This window comes from Zalophus californianus, chromosome 2 (assembly GCF_009762305.2).
Source record: "Zalophus californianus isolate mZalCal1 chromosome 2, mZalCal1.pri.v2, whole genome shotgun sequence".
NCBI classification, from domain to species: Eukaryota; Metazoa; Chordata; class Mammalia; order Carnivora; family Otariidae; genus Zalophus; species Zalophus californianus.
This window is the reverse complement of record NC_045596.1, coordinates 964,132-982,936: the sequence shown is the minus strand read 5'-3', so window position 1 is coordinate 982,936 and position 18,805 is coordinate 964,132. Positions and strand designations below refer to the sequence as shown.

The 18,805-nt window shown below is 60.6% G+C and overlaps 2 protein-coding genes across 8 annotated transcripts; one reads left to right on the top strand and one right to left on the bottom strand.

The window, feature by feature from the left end:
• Positions 1-610: 610 nt before the first annotated feature.
• Positions 611-13,505, bottom strand: TACC3 (transforming acidic coiled-coil containing protein 3). Of its 3 annotated transcripts, none has more exons than XM_027599659.1 (16): positions 13,367-13,505; positions 10,417-10,579; positions 10,120-10,262; positions 7,834-8,781; positions 6,987-7,062; positions 6,673-6,808; positions 4,885-4,937; positions 4,452-4,555; positions 4,023-4,110; positions 3,786-3,890; positions 3,020-3,096; positions 2,898-2,941; positions 2,244-2,404; positions 1,300-1,406; positions 1,092-1,212; positions 611-802 (listed from the first exon to the last, which is right to left on the bottom strand). In XM_027599659.1, exons 2-16 carry the CDS (start codon positions 10,576-10,578, stop codon positions 737-739), a joined length of 2,391 nt encoding a protein of 796 aa, XP_027455460.1. In that variant the 5' UTR covers position 10,579; positions 13,367-13,505; the 3' UTR covers positions 611-736. The 3 variants fall into 3 exon arrangements, with proteins under 3 accessions (XP_027455460.1, XP_027455461.1, XP_027455462.1); XM_027599660.2 differs by lacking the exon at positions 13,367-13,505 and adding an exon at positions 12,616-13,060; XM_027599661.1 differs by lacking the exon at positions 3,786-3,890.
• Positions 13,191-18,476, top strand: TMEM129 (transmembrane protein 129, E3 ubiquitin ligase). 5 transcript variants are annotated; one of them, XR_003520922.2, is made up of 5 exons: positions 13,191-13,535; positions 15,499-15,973; positions 16,656-16,815; positions 16,928-17,743; positions 17,857-18,476. XR_003520922.2 is itself a non-coding variant. In XM_027599686.2 (4 exons), exons 1-4 carry the CDS (start codon positions 13,331-13,333, stop codon positions 17,174-17,176), a joined length of 1,032 nt encoding a protein of 343 aa, XP_027455487.1. In that variant the 5' UTR covers positions 13,191-13,330; the 3' UTR covers positions 17,177-18,476. The 5 variants fall into 5 exon arrangements, 4 of the variants coding, with proteins under 4 accessions (XP_027455487.1, XP_035581900.1, XP_027455486.1 ...); XM_027599686.2 differs by having other exon boundaries at positions 16,713-16,815; positions 16,928-18,476; XM_035726007.1 differs by having other exon boundaries at positions 17,415-18,476.
• The last annotated feature ends 329 nt before the right edge of the window (positions 18,477-18,805 follow it).

Genomic DNA, 18,805 nt, shown 5'->3' with positions numbered 1-18,805 from the left:
TACCATGTGGTCAGCGAGCAGGAGATGGAGTAAGAACTGTGCTTGGGCGCGTCCGAGGGTCCAGGAAGTGTGTACGGCAGGCCCCCGCCCCCCCCCCCCCCCCCGCACGCAGTCCTGATAGCCATCGAGGGGTCGCTGACTCAGACACCCACGTCGAGACCCCTGACTTAGGAGGCGCCGTGCCTTCGTCCCGGGTCAGATGCCCGCTCTGGTCAGGGTGCTCCAGAGAAGCGTCCGGTAGAGGCGTCAAACTCCGCTTCTGGGAGCTCCACCCCGGACTCGGCCCAGGAGGCTGTGGGGTCCAGCTGGGGAGCCCTGCCTCGCAGTGGGTGGCGTGAGGCCCACCCTGTCATCAGGACGGCGCTCAACACGACGGTAGGTGTTCATTCACCATGACCACAAAGCACCTCAGTAACGTGGGGGCCACAGCCCCACCCCGGGACGCAGGCCAACCATCCCCCTGCTGGGGACCACGTGGCCCTACGATGGCAGGGCTGGCGCCCTCCGGGCAAGCTCGAGGTGTGCGGGTCATGGCAGCAGCAGCCGGGTCAGCCTCTGGCCGAAGCCAGAAACCCACACTGTAGTCAAAACCAGGCAACTTCAACACTCGAACCAAAGGGAAACTTTATTTACTCTTTTTAAAGCAGTCTAGTTTAAAAACAAGAGGTCAAGAGAGAGGAGAAAAAACTTTCACAGACACACAGACAGAAAAACAAATGGGGTGAGAGCTTCTGTGTCAGATCTTCTCCATCTTGGAGATGAGGTCATCACAGATTCGGGTGAGTTCCTCGTTTTCCTTAGTCTGAAGGAGAAAAGTCAAACCCCTGTTTGTTTTTCCGAAGATTTTATTCTGAAGTCCTCCCTACATCCCACGTGGGGCTCGAAGTCACAACGCTGAGAGCAGAGTCCCACGCTCTTCTGACTGAGCCGGCCAGGTGCCCCGGATCCTGCAATTCTCAGAAGCGGCAGCCTGGGGGCAGGCCAAGGGCCCTCGTACGAGGTACCGGCTGAGGGCATGTGCTACAGGGCAGGTCCCCGAGCCGGGAGGGCGCCCCCCCCACCGCCAGGCGCCGGGGGTCCTGTGTGCCCACCTTTTGCTCGACTGCCTTCTCCAGCGAGTGGATGCGCATCTGCTCCTTCCTCAGGCTGGCCTGGAAGGCCAAGGCCTCCGCTTGGGCTTTGCTGCGCACCTGGGCGATCTCCTCGCTGGCCCTGGGGACACACGGGGGGGGGCTGAGAGGCCAGGCGCGGGGTATGTCCCGCCCCAGGCTTGCCAGACGTTTCCCCGCCCGCACTCACAGCTGGAGCTTCTCCTCCGCGTGGGCCTTCAGGGCCTGGTACCGCCGGCCTTCCTTCTCTACCCTTGCTATGTAATCTTCCACGCACTTCTTCAGTGACTCTTCATTCTTTAGAGAACGAGCAGACGTGAACCGCTTGCAGCAGGCCACCGTCGGAGCCCCCCAGGCCTGGCTTTTTGGTCAGGTGTGGATGGGTCCACCACCAAGGGTCTCTGGGACGTTAACAAAACAGCAGCTCCGACGAGGAAGGCCACGTGAACACAGCTGGAGGCCTCCCTCCTCCCCCCCCCCCTCCTGCCACATCGGACCCCTGGCCCTCACGGCTGCCACGGCCCCCACGCCTCTGGCGGGCATTGCTGACCGCAGGAGGGCACATCTGGACACGCGGCCGGGGCTGTCTACACCCTTGCAGCCGAGTCTTAGGTCTGGTTTCAGGCCCTGATGAGGCCAATAGCTGAGAGGCAGGGGTGTAGGGAGGGGTGTGGGCAGGGGGAAGGCTGGAGTTGGGAGGGGACCAGCTCCTTTGGGGGACTCCCCTTGCAGAGGGTGAGAGTGTCGGCCGCAGGGGGAGTCCTGCCCGGCTGTGTGCCCAGAATGCACCCATGCAGCGGGGCCACTGAGGTCTGAGTGGCCCAGGCCCTCCTCTAGAAGGCAGCCACTGGAGCTCCTCGGTGCCCGCTGCACACCTAGGCACCCGCTCGGCCTGCCGTGGCTGTCTCCCGTCTGGGCCTCATGGCCGGCCCCCCCTCTGCTCACATCCCCGGACAAACAGTAATGTCCCCCAAGCCTGGGCCCGGCGGCAAGGGGAAGGCGCGGCCAGGTGCCACCTGGGTTATCTTCCTGACCAAGCCAAGGACATGGGGCAGGCTAGCTCCATGGCTGACCACAACCCCCGGGGACCCTCTCTGCGGGAGGACAGGCACGGGCCCGCTCGGCACCACTTACCGTGCGATACCCCTCGATCACCTCCTTCTGTTTCTCAAACCGCTTGAAGAGGTCAGAGAAAGACTTTTCCATGGAGCTCAGGTCTAAAGTCAGTTGGTCTTTTTCCTTCAGAATCTTCTGGATCTCCGCTTTTGCAAGTTCCTTCTGTTTCTGAGCCTCCTCTTGAGAAGAGAAAAAGCACTTGGGATGAGAGGAGCATCTGACATGCCGGCCCCCCAGACAGCACACAGGAGGCAGGAGACGCACAGTGGTAGAGGAGAGGTGGGCAGCCCACCCGTGGTCCCACTAAGGGCCGGGTGACAGGGCCCCCCTCCTACGTGATCTTCCCGAGCAGAGCCTGGGGAGGGCCCCGAGAGCCAGCCCTGGGTGGGGGGACGGGAACCTGCGGGAGCTTGAGGCTTTGCCCAGGGTGAGGACTGGTACTCACTCCGAGCCCTGCCTGACACGTCCAGTGCCCAAAACCTGGAGCCCACACTGGACGCGTGGCCCCTGGGGGTGTGGGGGGCAGACTGTGGGTACAGCGACCATGGCAGGGACCCCACACACGCACCCAGGGTCTGGGCAATTCTGGTGCCACCCGGCCCCCGACTGCCAGACGCCCCATCACCAGCCTCAGCTGCTCCAGCAGAGAGGCCCGTGGCCACCAGCACTCACCCATCGCCTGGTACACGATCCCCTCAAACCCGTCCATTATCTTCCTGTGGGGAGAATGGAGGTGCCCGTGACCACCTGTGGCAAGCGAGCCCAAGTCGCCCAGAGCGTGCCGTGGGCCTTACCCCATTTCCAGGTTCTTGGCGTGCAGCGCCTCACACCTGCTCCTCAGCAACGCGTTCTCCTCGCGTGTGGCCTCCACCTGCACAAACCACAGCACGCGGATGCTGGGTGCCCCTCATGCCCAGGCTCCCTGCGGCGACGTGTCTGAGTCGGGGGAGTGGCCATGAGGAGCCCCGGTCAGGCCGAGGACCTTGTGTCCCCGCTGGGGGCGGTGGTGGGGCCAGCGGGTGCCCAGGGAGAGCACGTGGCTCCCTGGAACATCGTCGGTCAGACGCTATGGGTTCCCATCAGCCCCCACGAGCCACGTCAGTGTGTGGGTGGATGGGGGACACCTCCTGCCGCAGGCACAGCCTGTGGGGGGCGGGGGGGGCCTCACACCGTGAGTTCCTGGGCCGGCTCTGAGCAGGACAGGTGGCCATGGGGCACTAAGACCAGGGAAGGACTTAGCGGCCAGCAGACACAGCCCGGGTCCAGCACGCAGGCTTCCCAAGAGAGGCCGAGCCAAACACTGCCCAGGGGCTGGCTTCCCGCTTTACGACCCCTGGGGGGGCCGGAGCAGTGCCTGTGGAGGATGCCCGAGCCCTTCAGTGTGTAAGCAGCTTCTCGGGAGATGCTGGGTGGAAACACTGAGCTGCGGAACCAGGGAGCAGACATTCATGACTCTCCCTGCAGCCACACCGGGAAAGCCGGTGCTCAGAGCTGTTTAGCCCCTCCGCCCGTGGGCGTTGCCCCGCGCCAGGAACCCAGCCCCCCGTGCCCCGTCCTCACCACCGCGTCCAGGTCCTTCTGACTATACTGCAGCACGTCCACAATGGGCCCCACGGGCAGTGGTGGACCCGCAGGCCCAAAGACACAGGGAAGGGGATCCAGCATCTGTGGGGGGACAGGCCCTCAGAGGCCGGGGGCTCCCAGTGCAGCACAGGGAGCCCCCCGCCACCCTGTGCCAAGGAGCGGCTCTGCACCCCCAGCATACAGTCAGGCCCATTACCGGAGAGGAGCACTTACGGGAGCACCTGGGGCTCCTAGGAAGTCAAGTTCCACTAGCTTCGCCTCGGGCGGGCTTCCTGAGGAAGGCACGGCCACGTCCTGTGCACTGAGACCCCAGAACAGGAGGTAAATGCACCCATTTTCCCCAAAGGCCGAGAACAACCTGTTACAACTGCTCAACTCTACCTCATGGCTCCGTCACATGGCGCAAGCCGCCACCCAGCCATGTGCGCCCACAAGGCCTTCCTTAGGAAGCCAGGCAAAGCCTGGATCTGACCCATAGTCACTCCTCCTGCACCTGAGGGGCTCGAGAGAGCTCCACTGGGGTCTACTTTTCTGAGGCAGAGTCATGAATGTCCCCACTGAGTCTAGAAATCTCTGGTCGATGGCCACCGCCAGCCAGCCCACCCGCCCGCACTAAGCCCCACAGCCAGAGGGGAGGCGTACCTGCTGGTCTCCAGAGCCCCAGGCACTGGTCTCGGAGGGCTGTCCTTCAGGAGCGGGTCAAACTTGAGGTACAAGGACTGTTTCCTCAGGGCCGACTCCTTAAACTGAGGGGTCGATGAGTCAGCGGGTTCACTGTCACCTGAGGGATGATGGCCCCAAAGGCTGGGCCCTGAGGAGACCCCAGCACAGAGCAGCATGCCCTCGAGCTCCCCTCTGCACGGGAGCTTGAGATGGGCACCGTGAGGCCACAGGTGCAGCTCGGGAAGGGGCCCTGGGGAGCCTCAGACGGTCGCCACAGCACGGACACCACTGGTGTGTGAGTAGGACCTTCATGATTTTGGAAGCGGGACAGTGACTCAGGGCTGTTCTAGAAAGAGCCCCCTTTGGAGAAGCGTACTTTGGAACAGACTGCCATGACAGCGCAGGTACTCACCGAGGAACTCCCAAACTGCTCCAGATAATCCACCTCGGCTCCTGTGCCTAGAACTGAGAGGGAGAGCGTCAGTGCAGTGGTCACCCACCCATACGTGGCGGTCACCAACCTACACGCGGTGCACTCGGCTGCTTGGCGCAGTGACTGGCGGCCCCGCCCCAGAGCTGTGACCCGCCCTCTCCCGCCCACCCCACAACGGGGACCACCAATCTGGCCTCACGCTAATGACACCTGGGGCCGGGTCGCCTTGTGGGGCCGTCCTGTGGGCTGTCGGGAGAGAAGCAGCACCTCTCCAGGTGCGGCAACCAAAAGTGTCCCAAGGGACCAAATCTCCCGGGCTAAGAGCTACTGTTTAAAATGACCCTAGACGGTCCTTGAATTCTGGACAATAGAGACTTTCACTTAAAAAACCTAAAAGTGGTTCACATCGTATAGAAAAATTAACTCAAGATAAATAAAAAACCCAAATATAAGAACTACAACTATAACATTTTTAGAAAATGTAATGGCAAATCCTCGTGTTACTGTATTTGCATTTGGCAAAGATTTCTTACACTTCACACCAAAAGCACAAAGAACAAAAGAAAAAATGGTAAATGAGACTTTAGGATTAATATCTGTGCTTCAAGGATGTCACGGGGAGAGAGAAAGCCCACAGACTGGGAGACGTTCGTCACCTATCCGGTAAGAAATCCCTACCTAGGATAGATTGGAAGCCCTTACAACTCGGTAACAAAAAGGCAATTCGGAGTCAAACAGCAGGGCAAAGGACCCATCAGACGTTCCACAGAAGGTGTGAAAGGCACGTGAAAAGGTGCTCATCAGTAGGGAGATGCAGATCAAAAATCCATATGCAGGGGGCAACCCCCCCCCCCCCCGCATGGCCCCAGCCAGAGGCTGGAATCAGAGTCACAGAGGCCCCCAGGGGAGCTGCCGAGGCCGTGGAGAGATCAGGACCTCAAACACTGTTGCCGTGGGATCGTCACGTGGTGCAGCCGCTTCGGAGAGCAAGCTGGTGGCTCCTCAGCGTCACCCAGAGTTACCGTGTGGCCCGGAATTCCCCTTCTAGGTTTATGCCCCAAACCAACGGGACACTCACGTCCACACAGACGCGTGGACATGAATGTTCGCGGCAGTCTTACGAGCAAACAACCCAGACGCCCATCAACTGGTGAATGGAAACGCCAGTCGAGGTCCATCCGCACGGTGGTAGGCTACTCGGCTGGGAAAGGAACGAAGCGGCGGCGTGCGCTACAAGGTGGAGGACCCGTGAAAACCTGACGTTCAGTGAGGGAACCCCCCCGTGTGGCTCCGGGATCTCCCTGGGATCGTCCTGCCACGACCCGACCCTGCCCTCTGTGCCCAGTCTCCTCTCCGCCTCAAGGTGAAGGAAGCCACATCGAGACCCTGTCAAGTTACCTTCTCTCTCAATTGCATCCTAGATTTTCCCGGGAAGCATCTCAGAGTCCGGAGGACCCCCCGTGTTGAAGGTCAGAGCTGTGTGTTCTCTGTCTGGACTCACCCTTCCAACAGGACCTCTCCACCAACCAACAAGGCCCCTGCCGCCTGTGTGTTTGCACAGAACCTTTCCCGAGTCTGATTTCCGGTCCTGGAAATCCCTACACCAGGGGTATGTCCTGAAAGTGTCCAGAGCCCCTGCGTGTGTCGCTTCAAGTCAGGGAAGAGAGCTGCCTATGGGGCAGTCTCCCGAAATCACCACTGAACACGGACACTCACAGAACAGCAACCAGCCGGCGGGGACAGACAAGTGACCCGGGGACAACGTACCCTCAGCTGGGTCTCGGAAGTGCTCCTCATCCAGCTCTGAGGCAGGCTCCGGGCCCCGTGGAGGAGTGGGGGGCACAGGCTCACCGCCCGGGCCGCCCGTGGGGGCGGATACACCTGCACAGTCTGTAGCTCCCTCCTGGAAGAAGGGCGACTCAGTTCGGGCATGTCGTGAGGTCAAAGGTCCCGTGTAGGACCCGTGCCTCGCCCAGTCTCGTCAAGATGGGGTGCCGCGCTGTGTCCCACCCGGTCTCCACTGGCCGCCCTCTGCCCATGTGCACGCAGGACGACAGCATGGGCCGAGCTTGCGTCCATACCTTGCCTGCTGTGCCCGGGGTCCTGGCTGCGGTCTGTGCCACAGGCGTGTCATCCGTGGAGGCTGAAGGCACCTGCCTGAACAGATGGGGTCAGTAGGGCCTGTTCCCCGGCACTGAGCTGCCTCCTGCCCTGTGAACCCTTGCCTCGAAGGTCAGGGGCTACGCTCGAGTCCCCAGCAGAGCCGTCCCCACCCACCTCAACTGCCCAAGGAGCATGAGCTTCCCAGGGACCTTGGCAAGGAGCTCTCAGGCTGTTTCAGCTCAGAGAGCAAACCCCAAGGGTTCACTTGTCCTATTTCTCCAGGAAACGGGCAAGCGTGCTGGAGGGAAGGTCACCGGGGGCCAGGCTGGGCCAGTAGCGGGGAGGTGGCCTCCAGGACCGTCAGGGTGCACTCGTGGCTGAGAGACAGGCTGCACACAGCCCGCGAGAGCTGCCCGTGCGAGTGCTGGGTGGCCGGGCACTGGCTAAACCCTTGGTGGCCATGAAGCCGCCATCCCTAGGGCGCCACGAGAGCCTGGAGCACCACAGTAAGTGCACAGAGCCACTCCACTGGCTTTGCAGCCACGGATGATGTTCAGAGATCTTTCTAAAGCTCCAGGTTTTTTATAGAAAACGCTCTTAGAAAGCATGAGGACAGCCCCCGCCCCCGTGGAGGGGATGAACAGGGCGCCACCGTGTGCTTTCCTCCACCATTTCTCACTGGCCACCTGCAGTGGCTGTGAGCACTCTCCTCAGCCTTGGGATCCAGGACCAGCAGCAGCCCCCCAGCCCCTTCTCTGGCCTGGGGTCCTCCGGCATGCACACTGCTGAGCGACTACCCCGCCACCACCACCACCAAGTACTCACTGGTTCGGAGAGGAGTGCCCTGGGGCCTCAGGGCCAGCAGACAGCTCCTTGGCCACAGGCTCGGCTGGCCTGCTCTGGGGGCATTCTGGGGGCGGGGCCTCTCCTCCATCTTCAAACGGGTTAAGGTTTGGGTCATCCAGCTTATTCCAGTCCAGGTTGTAAGATCCCAGGGGAAGGGGAACGGGCCCCTCGCCTGTCTCCTCGGAGGCCTTTTCCTGCCTCACCTCTGATATCCTAGAGGGAGGTTTAAGGCTGGCTCTCTTTCCCAGTTCCCTTGGTGGGGGCAATGTTTGGCTGGTAGCATTGTCAGAGAAATCAGATTCTAGTTCTATGGGCCCACTGCTCCAAGAGCTGGCCCTCTGGCCATCAGCTTCTTTCTTCTGAGGACTTGGGGACGTGGCCCCTCCAGCCTTCAGAGGGCTGGCCAGGATGGTGTTCCCAGGACCAGAGGGGTCTTCAGGGCCGGCTGGGGCCTCGCCAGACAGGTCTGTGAGGGGCCCTTCTTCACATGCTCCTGTGGGGGGAGTACCAGGGGGCAAAGCAGCTCTGGCCGAGGAAGCAGGGACCTGGTTCGAGCTTTCTCTGGCAGCTCTGGGAGAGTCTTTTGTTCGGTGTTGGGGAGCCACCTGGGAAGGGTCTTCTAAGATTTCCGAGGTGGAGGTAACACTTTTTTCTAAGAAATAAGAATGAACACTTTCCTCCAAGGCTTGCTCAAGGCTCACAGATGTTTGTCCTAGAGAAGCCACTTGGTCTTCAAACGTTTCTGGTATCTGGGGAGAGCTTGAGGGATCCAGGCTGGCCAGGTGAGCTGAGGTGGGCCCACTGGAATACTGCCTATCTTCAGAGGCTGGTCTCACATCTGCAGGAGGGGGGTTGGCATTGGCCACCATTCGTTTCTGGAGAATTCCATTGGTCATTTTGGTGTCAACTTCCTTGGCGAGCTGTTGGCTTTTCAGAAACACACTTAGTTAACACGAAGGAACCTGTTAGCTTTTTAATTAGAATTTAAGCCCCGAGAAGACATTAGCTAAAAACAGAAAAAAAGAATGTTCACTCAACCCTCTTCCTAAGATTAACTTTCACAAGTATATCCTCATAAATCAAAATTGGTAGACCAACTAGATCACGCAGGTTTCCGAGAGAGCAGAAACATGACACACAATCACAGTTAAGGTTTTTTCTGCTTGCCTATTTCCCCCTTTCAGTTGGGGACCACCAGCTACATAATCTGGGGCACAGAAAGATCAAGGTTTTCACTGAAGACAAAGACAAGACTGAGAGATCTTGAGAACACCCAAGGCTGACTTGCAAACAGAAAGGAGACCCCAGTGGGTATGAAAAAAGAAACCCAAAGCATCCTTACTCGGAGACATGCTCAGACATTTCATGAAATTAGAGAAACAAAAACCAGGCCAATGTGTTGGCAAAAGCACAGTAAAGGACTGGGGCATAAAACTTAAACTTATTGGGGGCGCCTGGGTGGCTCAGTCAGTTGGGCATCTGACTCTTGGTTTTGGCTCAGGTCATGATCTCAGGATCGTGAGACGGAGATTCTCTTTCTCCCTATGCCCCTCCCCACTTGTGCTCTCTCTTTATAAACAAGTAAAAAAATCTTGCACGCCCAGGTGGCTCAGTCGTTAAGCGTCTGCCTTCGGCTCAGGTCGTGATCCCAGGGTCCTGGGATCGAGCCCCGCATCGGGCTCCCTGCTCGGTGGGAAGCCTGCTTCTCCCTCTGCCACTCCCTCTGCTTGTGTTCCCTCTCTCGCTGTCTCTCTCTGTCAAACAAATTCTTTAAAAAAAAAAAAAGTAAAGAATTTATTTATTTGACAGAAAAATAAGAATTTATTCATTTGTTTGACAGAAAAGTAAAGAATTTATTTATTTGTTTGACAGAAAAAGACACAGCAAGAGAGGGAACACAAGCAGGGGAAGTGGCAGAGGGAGAAGCAGGCTTCCCGCCGAGCAGGGAGCCCGATGTGGGGCTCGATCCCAGGACCCTGGGATCACGACCTGAGCCGAAGGCAGACGCTTAACGACTGAGCCACCCAGGCGCCCCAACAAGTAAAAAAATCTTAAACAAAAAAACTTATTCTACGCATTTTGTTAATTGCTTTTCTACTAACAAGTGACTTGCAACGCGAGTATGCCGGGCAACACGTCGCATGAGCTCAGAGCAGAAACCGGGAGGAACTCGACCAGATGTGACTAACGACAAGACAGAATTTTTCTGCTGTGTCCGCTGGAGACGTTACAAATTACAGTACATTAAGCAGCATCAACACTTACTTCTCTTTCTGGGTCCGGTTTTGAGGAGAGTTTTCTAACCCAACAGCATCCTCCAGAGTAAAAGGAGCCTCGAGCTTGCTGCTCATGCTAGGACTTAATATCCGGTGCGTCTGTGGGTCCCGCAGAGGAGTCTGAAAAGTCACCTGTTGGGGGAGGAGGAGACCTGTTCAATAATTCAAGTCTTCAACCACTATGGCGGCAGTGCCCTGCCCACTTCCGTAAGTCCCCAGGAAAGAAAGTCCCAGGGTGACCTAGTGGGTGACACACAGTAGATTTACACGGGCAAAGTGTGCTTACTTTCATAGCTTTGAGTACACTCTTGGGTGGCACATTTTCTTTCTGTGACAGACGAAGAACAGATAGTCTTCCGGTAAGTTCCGGTGGTGAAAACAGGAACTCGCAGTTTTCTGCACTTTTGTCACCAGTGACGTTTTCATCACTGTAGATCTGCAGACTCATTCTGGAAAAGCAGGCAGTTTACGTCAGTATGAGGGCTGTGCAGTCTGGATGAAGGGCCAGGACAAGGAGCTAGCCTCACAGGGCCGATGTCCCCTTCCTGCACAGATGGGTCACATCTCAGGCAGCACGTCCTCCACCAGACAGTCCTTGTCCTGTTTTAGGGCAGCTGCCACCTCCCAGGACAAAGAGCCATAAGGGCCCTCAGCCCACAGGACAAGGGAGAAGAATCAGGTCCTCAAAACAATTTGAACTTGGGGCGCCTGGGTGGCTCAGCTGGTTAAGCGTCTGCTGTCGGCTCAGGTCATGGTCTCAGGGTCCTGGGATCAAGCCCCGCATCGGGCTCCCTGCTCGGCGGGAAGCCTGCTTCTCCCTCTCCCACTCCCCTGCTTGTATTCCTGCTCTGTCTCTCTCTGTCAAATGAATAAATAAAATCTTAAAAAAAAAAAAATTGAACTTAGTGGGTAAAGGTCAGGAGACAGGGGTGCTGGCCTGTCAGAAAGCCTGGGTCTCCCCTCAGGCCTCCGCTGAAGGTGCTGAGGCCACAGCACAGAGGGAGCAGGTTGCCAAGTTGGCCGAGAGCAAGAAAGCAGAAGGGTGCTGGGGCTTGCCCTTCTGTCACAGGCTGGGAGAGGAGCACGCTGGGGCATCGTGAGGGCCGAGGCCCAGGGGGAGAGCGGGACAAGGCAGTAAGCAGCAGATCCAGAATTACTCGGTGAGGAGTTGAAAAGCTTCTACACTGAGATTTGGAGTCTAGAAATATATACCAGCGACCTCCACTGAGACCCACAAGGTTCTAGAACAGTCCCCACCCCCCTTCCCAAGGTCCTCAAGATGGTCACCAGCATGAGGTTCCCAACCCAGGAGTCGCCGGAGGGCCTGTCCATGGGAACATCACAGGTATTTGCTGGTGGTGGGGGTGCTGGAAGTTGCAGCTTGAAGAGCAAGGCCGGGGTGGTGGGGGCAGAAGGAGCAAGGGTGCCCTGGAAAGAGGCGAGTCAGGATAACAAGACGCCCTGGAAGGTATGGGGGTGGGGCCATACGTGCGGGGGGGCCAGGGAAGGGCAGGAGGGAAGTGGGGGTCAAAGACTCCCGCAGCCAGCCAGGGGTGGAGAGAGCAGCCCTGGCTTGGCCAGCGGGCCCACAAGGCATCTGGAAGGCGGGGAGAAACAAAAGGGCGACCTTCAGATTTTTGGCGTGAACACTGGGAAGGGGAAGGAGAGCTGGATGGCTGTGGGACGCACGAGGGAGGGGACCTAGACACCGTTCCGCAGTCCCTCTCCTGAGGAAGGTGGGAGAACAGCCGTGGCAAGTCCGTCAGGTCCGGCTTCCACGGACAATGGGGAGGAGGCTCCCGGGCAGAGGCTGCAAGGCCAGACAGCCCGGTGAGCGAAGGTCCAGGTCCGCGCGGGGAACAGGGCGGAGCTGCGCCGAGCAGCTGGGGGGAATCAGCAGGACCGGCGCAGCTGGAGTCAGCGACGGCTCGCAGGTGGGGCGCGGAGAAAGCAGCACCGAGCTGCCCCGGGGAGGGAGGCGCGGCGCCGCGGGGCCGGGAAGGGCTGGGGATCGCGCCTACGGGGAGCGGGCGGCGAGCCGATGGCGCAGAGGGTGCGAGGTGTCCCCTGCAAGGCGCGGATGCAGGTGGTGGTTGAGGCTGGACGAGGTCACGCGGTGACGGCGAGGGAGGCCAACGGACCGGGCCGCGAGGGACCCTGACACACCGACCTCCCGGGGACCGACAAAGGAGCCCCCGCAGGCGTCTCCGCCCACGGGCTGCGGCCGGAAACCAGGCACACGGGCTGCCGGTGGCCCCGGCAGGAAGGTGCCCCTGGTAGGGCGGCAGCAAGAGCCGGCAGGGTGGGCCCAAGAGAGCAGGGGGGCTGTGCGGACGGCGCACCCCGGAGCCGCGGGAGGAGCCGCAGAGGGAGGAGGGCGGGCGCCGCCCAGCTGCGGCGGGGGTCGGGGGCCGGGGCGCGGAGCCCGAGGCAGGAGGTGGGGATGGATGCCCGAGCCCGGGACCTCGCCGCCGCCGCCGCCTACCTGCCGGCGGCCACACGAAGCCGAGGGAGCGGGAGGCGCCGAGTCCGGGAGACCGTCCGCCCGCCGCCGATTCAAATACCGACGGTTGGAGCGCGCGGCCAATCAGCGCGCGGCCGGGGGCGGGACGCACAGGGCGCCGCGGCCACGCCTCCAGGGCGCCGGCGGCTCCGCTTCCGGGGAGGGGGCACGCTGGGCGCGGCGGGCGCCGGAAGCCATCGGAATCCCCGCTCGCCGAGCCTGCGGAGGGGCGGGGCCGCTGGCGGGCGGCGGCTGCGGGGGGCAGGGGCGGGGTCTGCCGCGGACGCGACTGGGCTGCGTGGGAAGGCCAGGGCCTGAGAACCGTCGGCTCGGGCCTGCTTCCCCAGTTGTAAAATGGGACCAGCTGCAGCCGCCCCCAGGGCGGACCGTGGGATGGAGCCCGACCCTCGCGGGGACTGGCGAGGTCTCAGCACGGCTGGCTGGGTACGGGGCGCGGCAACTCCGTTTCCCAGGGTGCCCCGCGTCGATGTGACGTCTCCCAGCGCGCCCCACGCCGGCCTGCGGACGGGACGCCATCTCCCAGAATGCCCCGCGGGCGGGGACACCCTCTCCCAGAGCGCCCCGCGCCGGCTGGCGCCCACCTGCCACCGCCCACCGGCTCGGAATTCTCGGGTCTGTTTCCCGTCGGGGGCTGCGGGCCTCTCTCCGACGGCTTCCTGGCGGCCGCGGCGGCGCGATGGACAGCCCGGAGGTCACCTTCACGCTGGCCTACCTGGTGTTCGCCGTGTGCTTCGTGTTCACGCCCACCGAGTTCCACTCGGCCGGGCTCACCGTGCAGAACCTGCTGTCGGGCTGGCTGGGCAGCGAGGACGCCGCCTTCGTGCCCTACCACCTGCGCCGCACGTCCGCCACGCTGCTGTGCCACTCGCTGCTGCCGCTCGGTGAGCAGGCCGGACCCTCCCCCGGAGGGTCCTCGGGGCGCGGCGGCACCGGCCTGTGTCCCCCTTGGTGGGCGTTAAGTGGCCCCTCGGGCTCGCGGCCGAGTTCCGGGACCCCGGAAGTGAAGAGTCGGGGGAGGGCGCGCGGACCCCCGGTCGTTCCGAGGAGAGACGCTGACCCCGAGAGCGCGGCTTTCGACTAACAGCCCGTGCGCTCTGAGACGGGCCTCTCGCGTCCGCGGCGGAGAGGAGGGTGCTGGCGGCAGGTGGCTGCTTGCAGGTGGCAGAAATGAAGGCTTAGAATATTGGGGGGCGGGCAAAGGTGATGATGCTTCTCCTAGCTGTGGCAGGTCATTTTGTGGGGGCAGTTCGCAGGAGAGCGACATGAGTTAACTGATTCTAACGAAGGTGGAGGGACCTGGGAGAGCAGGTGGCCTTGTCCCAGGCTTTGGAAGGTGGGTGTTAGAAAGGCGGAGATGGGTAACCCCATGGGGGTGTCACAGGTGCAGAGGCTGGGGGGGCGTGTTTGTGTGTGTGGCGGGGGCAAAATGCTCACACGTGGCCCAGGGGTTGGTCTGGGCGGAGACCAGGTGCTCTCTGGCCTCTTGAGAGGCTGGTTGGACAGGGGACTGGCTGGAAAGAGGGAGGGAGGGAGGGAGGGTGTGTGTGTTCGTGTTCGTGTTCGTGTGTGTGTGTGTGTGTGTGTGTGTGTTCGTTCTCTGGAGGATACAGAACAGAAGCAGGTTTAGAAGGGCGGGCGGCTGCTGGGCCCCGGTGGCTGGCTCAGTGGACTCAGGAGTTTCCACCTGTCAGCAGGGCACAGCAGCCTTGGGCCAGGTGTGGAGAGCCTCCTGGAGGGGGCTGGGCTGAGGCCAGGTCTGTGCAGGAGGGCTGCCTCCCCATGCCAAGAAGGACACGGCCTTCTTGGTGGCAGTCTGGTGGTATCCTTGGTCAAGTGGTTTCTGCCTGTTGTTGGGGTAACTATGTGGCTTTCTCAGCTTGAGGCCCCAGCACCCCGGTAAGGCAGGGTTACCAATTAGCTGATTTCTCAGATGAGGAAAGTGCGGCTTGGAACTTGGGCTCTTGAGACGGTCGTGGGTTGGGTTTCTGCCCTGGGAACTAAGGGTCCCCACAGTTTTCTGGAGTCCTTTTAGCCACATCCTTTCTATAAGCCCATGAGTGGCTGGGCCATCACCGTGCTACACATGGACGGAGAAACCAGAACGTAGGGAGCTCAGTGACTCATGCAGGTGGAGGAGCCTGGCCTTGTGGCCAGCCCCAGGGTCTTTCTCTTCCTTTTCAACCTGTTTTGAAAAGCTTTGAAACTCTTGTATGCATATTATTTACTGCTGCACGATAAATTATCTTAAATGTGGTAGCCTGATCAACAGTAAATGTTTACTATTACTTTGCAGCCTTAAACGTGTTCACGCAGGTATCCATTATCTATCTACGTCAGTCGTTCGGATATGCACATTGGCCCTGATTTAGCCAGCGGGGGCCCTGGAGCTATGGTGTTCCCCATTGTTCTCTGCTAGTGTTTGGCACACAGATCTGAGCTCTGGGATGGGTCACACTCTGATTTTCCTCCTCAGAGGGGCTGGGGTTGAGAGGCCAAGATCCCGCCCCTGGGAGGGCCAGTGTGTAGCTCTGCTTTGGGTGACACCAGATCCTTGTTTTTGTTTTTGCGGGGTTTTTTTTTTTGGGTTTTCCTATTTCCGTAATCATGTATTACTCATGTAAAACTGAAGTAGTAAATTAAAAACGTCTTTCCCGTATTTATTGTATTACTGTTCTGGGCAAGGGTTGAGCTGGGTCATCGTGGAGGCAGGTAAAGCGCACCTGCCGTGGGGTACCATTGCCTGGCCCTGAGAGCTGACCGGGGTGGCCCTTGGTGGGCACTATGGGGAGAGAACAATGACCTGGCAGTCTTGATTTCTGCTGAGGCCCTCCCCATCCTTTGTAGGCTACTACGTGGGCATGTGCTTTGCAGCTTCAGAAAAGCAGCTCTACTCCCTCAGCCAGGCCCCGGAGGCCTGGCGGCTCTTCCTCTTGCTGGCAGTGACTCTGCCCACCATCGCCAGCACGCTGATCTACTACTGGTCCTGTGATCAGTGGGCCCGCCACCCGCTGGCCCGCACCCTGGCCCTCTACGCCCTCCCTCAGTCAGGCTGGCGGGCTGTGGCCTCCTCAGTCAACACTGAGTTCCGGCGGATCGATAAGTTTGCCACGGGGGCACCAGGGGCTCGTGTGATCGTGACGGACACGTGGGTGATGAAGGTGACCACGTACCGTGTGCACGCGGCTCGGCAGCAGGACGTGCACCTGACCGTGACAGGGTCACGGCAGCATGCGCTCTCGGCGGACTCCAGCCTGCCTGTGCAGCTCCTCACCATCCACGTGGCCAGTGCCAGCCCTGGGGTGCGGGCCTTCGACATCCGGTAGGTACGCTTGTGGCCAGGGTCACAGTGAGGCTGGGGCGCGCCGGAGGCAGCCAGCAGTCAGGTTCTAGTCTTGGGCTCTCTGGGAGGCGGTGATGCGTGGAGCACGTTCTTCTAGCCACCCTTCCAGCGGAACCCTCCCTCAAGGCCCCTTGTTCCCTCACACCCCCATAGGTACTCTCTGCCTTTGCTTTCTCTGTGTTCTCCTCTGAGCTGCCTTTTGCAGCTCTTTTCGGGGGACCGTGTTAGGGATGCTTGGGGGGTGGTACAGGACCGAGGCTTGGTGGCTGTCTTGGCTCTGGGGCCCAAGCCGAGGTCTTCCTGTCCCATTCAGGCTTCGGCCAGTCCATTGTTCCTCTTCTGTGATCCCCTTTGTGCCTGAATCTGGTGAAAGCCAGGCGTTCTGTCTCAGCTGCAATCTCCCCACTCTCTTTGCCCCTCCCTGCATCCCTTGAGGGGAGGTGGTCGGTGCTCTCCTTCTGTGGGCTCTGGCCTCAGGGCTGTCTTTGCAGGCTGGTCTTTATCAGGCGACTGGGCTGTGCCTGGGCTCCCATATTCTGTGTGGTTGTGGGTGCCCTGTCACCCTAGAGGCACCTCGGCATCCCCACCAGGAATGATGGCCTTGCCCTGTAGAGGGGCCTTGGTTTAGTGGCCCCAGCCCAGCAGCCCCCACCTTGTGCAGGCTGAACTCCACGGAGTATGGTGAGTTGTGTGAGAAACTCCGCGCACCCATCCGCAGTGCGGCCAACGTGGTCATCCATCAGAGCCTGGGCGACCTGTTCCTGGAGACGTTTGCTTCCCTGGTGGAGGTCAACCCAACCTACTCGGTCCCTAGCAGCCAGGTGAGGGCTGGGTGGGGGCAGGTGGGTTCCCACAGGCCAGGCCCCCTGGGTGGGTGGGGGGGCACAGGGCCGTCGGGCCAGGCTCCCTGTGACCCTCTACGCCCGCCCACAGGAGCTGGAGGCATGCATTGGTTGCATGCAGACACGTGCCAGTGTGAAGCTGGTGAAGACCTGCCAAGAGGCAGCTGAGGGCGAGTGCCAGCAGTGCTACTGTCGCCCCATGTGGTGTCTCACCTGCATGGGCAAGTGGTTCGCCAGCCGCCAGGACCCACAGCGCCCTGACACCTGGCTCGCCAGCCGCGTGCCCTGCCCCACCTGCCGTGCACGCTTCTGCATCCTGGATGTGTGTGCCGTGCGCTGAGCCTGCTGGCTGGAGCAAGGGAGTGGCCTTGGGGGTCCCAGCGAGCCCTGCTAAGGGACCCCACAATCACCATGAGGAGCAGCCAGGGCTCCAGGCCCTCGTTTGTGTTGTCAGCCAGGGGTTCTTTCCCCAGCATGATGAAGGACGAGGGTTTTTGTTTAAAAAGGAAGTTTTCTTTAGCAGTGTCACTGTGTTGGGACTTCAGTGCCTCCGCTTCCTTTGCTTCTTGTTTCTCCAGGTGGGGGTAGCTGCTGGACTTGGAACACAGTATGGTGTGGGGCCCATTTCCAGAGCATTGTGAGGCTACCTGAGCTGTCTTCTGGAGACCAGGGATCTGCCCCCATGGCCCTACCCTGAACCACTTGCCTTAATTTTATGTAACACACCTGCCTTTCAGTTACACGCCAGACCCAGGTTCATCCAAACTGGTTGCAGTCTGTCCTCCAGGCTCCTGTCTCCAAGCTGGCTGCTGGCTCTGTGCTATTGTGTCCCCTTTGCATCCTACCAGGCAGCTCTGAGGGTCTGGGGGAGAGTCTGGCGGTGCAGAGACTGGGGTGCCATTCCAGGGTGAGAGCACTGCCTGGGGCTTCCTGGGTGGGGTGGCCCCTACCTGCTATCTGGCCCCGGGAGATCCTGGACTTCCTGTTAGGGGCTGGCTTCTCTCAACTCCTCTTCTTTAGCTGCATGCTTCTGGGGGTTGCCTGTCTCCTGGAGGGCATGCACCTCCGTGCCTACTGCTGCTCGGTGAGTCCAGAGAAAGGCCAAGCCTGACTCCCCGCCGGAGGGGATACTGCGCAGAAGACACGGCGACAGACTGCATGCAGACAAACTTGGGGCACAGCACAGGGCTGGCCACGGCGCTCTAGGGTCCACCTGCATCAGAAAGTGATGTGCGTCTTCCCAGTTCCCGGTGGCACATCGAGGAGGGCGTAGCAGCCAGGCCATCGGGCCCAGCTCTGGCCCATGTGGTTGCTGGAGGGGGCCCTCGTACTTGTAGCTCTAGGCCCCCCTAACCTGGCTGTGTGAAGCAAGGGTGAGGGACCCAGCCGGCGTGACTTGCCGGAGGCCACCCTGAAGCCCAGGGATTTGGGAGCCGAGGCGGCTCAGTTTCGTGGGCCGCCAGGGTACCCGCAATGCAGGCCGTCGGAGGGGACGGCAAGCACAGCCTCCGCCCAGGGTTTCAGGTGCTGCCGAGGGACCGAGTTGGGTTATTTTTACTACAAAAGAAAGTTACTTAGTTTTATAAAGACAAGTTTATTGTATCTGAGCGATACGGTATTTAATAAAAGTCTGAAGTACATACTGGCATGTTTTGTTTTCCCTGGTACTCGAACTGGCAACGGGGAGAAGCCGACTGGGAAGCAACAGCACTGCGCCCGTTCTGTCTACACCGAGGAGGGGGGCGGGCGCCGAGGGAGCCGTCGCCGCGCGCCCGAGGTCTCACCAAGCCCGTTCCCGGGGCTCCAGCTGGGGCCTGGGGTTCTGGGGAGGGGGCGGCGGGCCGGAGGGGCGCGGAGGGCCCGCGGAGGGCGGGCAGGGGTCAGCCGCCGGAGGCGGCGGAGGTGAGCCCTGCGCGGCGGGGAGAACCCACCGGGCTCGGCTGGCGGCGGAGACTGAGGCCCGGCCCGC

Coding starts and splice junctions, on each gene's coding strand:
- TMEM129 (XM_027599685.2), top strand. CDS start 13,331: ATGGACAGCCCGGAGGTCACCTTCACGCTGGCCTACCTGGTGTTCGCC. Junction 13,536..15,498: donor CCACTCGCTGCTGCCGCTCG/GTGAGCAGGCCG, acceptor CATCCTTTGTAG/GCTACTACGTGGGCATGTGC. Junction 16,816..16,927: donor ACTCGGTCCCTAGCAGCCAG/GTGAGGGCTGGG, acceptor GCCCGCCCACAG/GAGCTGGAGGCATGCATTGG.
- TACC3 (XM_027599659.1), bottom strand. CDS start 10,578: ATGAGTCTGCAGATCTACAGTGATGAAAACGTCACTGGTGACAAAAGT. Junction 10,263..10,416: donor GTGTACTCAAAGCTATGAAA/GTAAGCACACTT, acceptor CTCCCCCAACAG/GTGACTTTTCAGACTCCTCT. Junction 1,407..2,243: donor TGATCGAGGGGTATCGCACG/GTAAGTGGTGCC, acceptor CGTTCTCTAAAG/AATGAAGAGTCACTGAAGAA.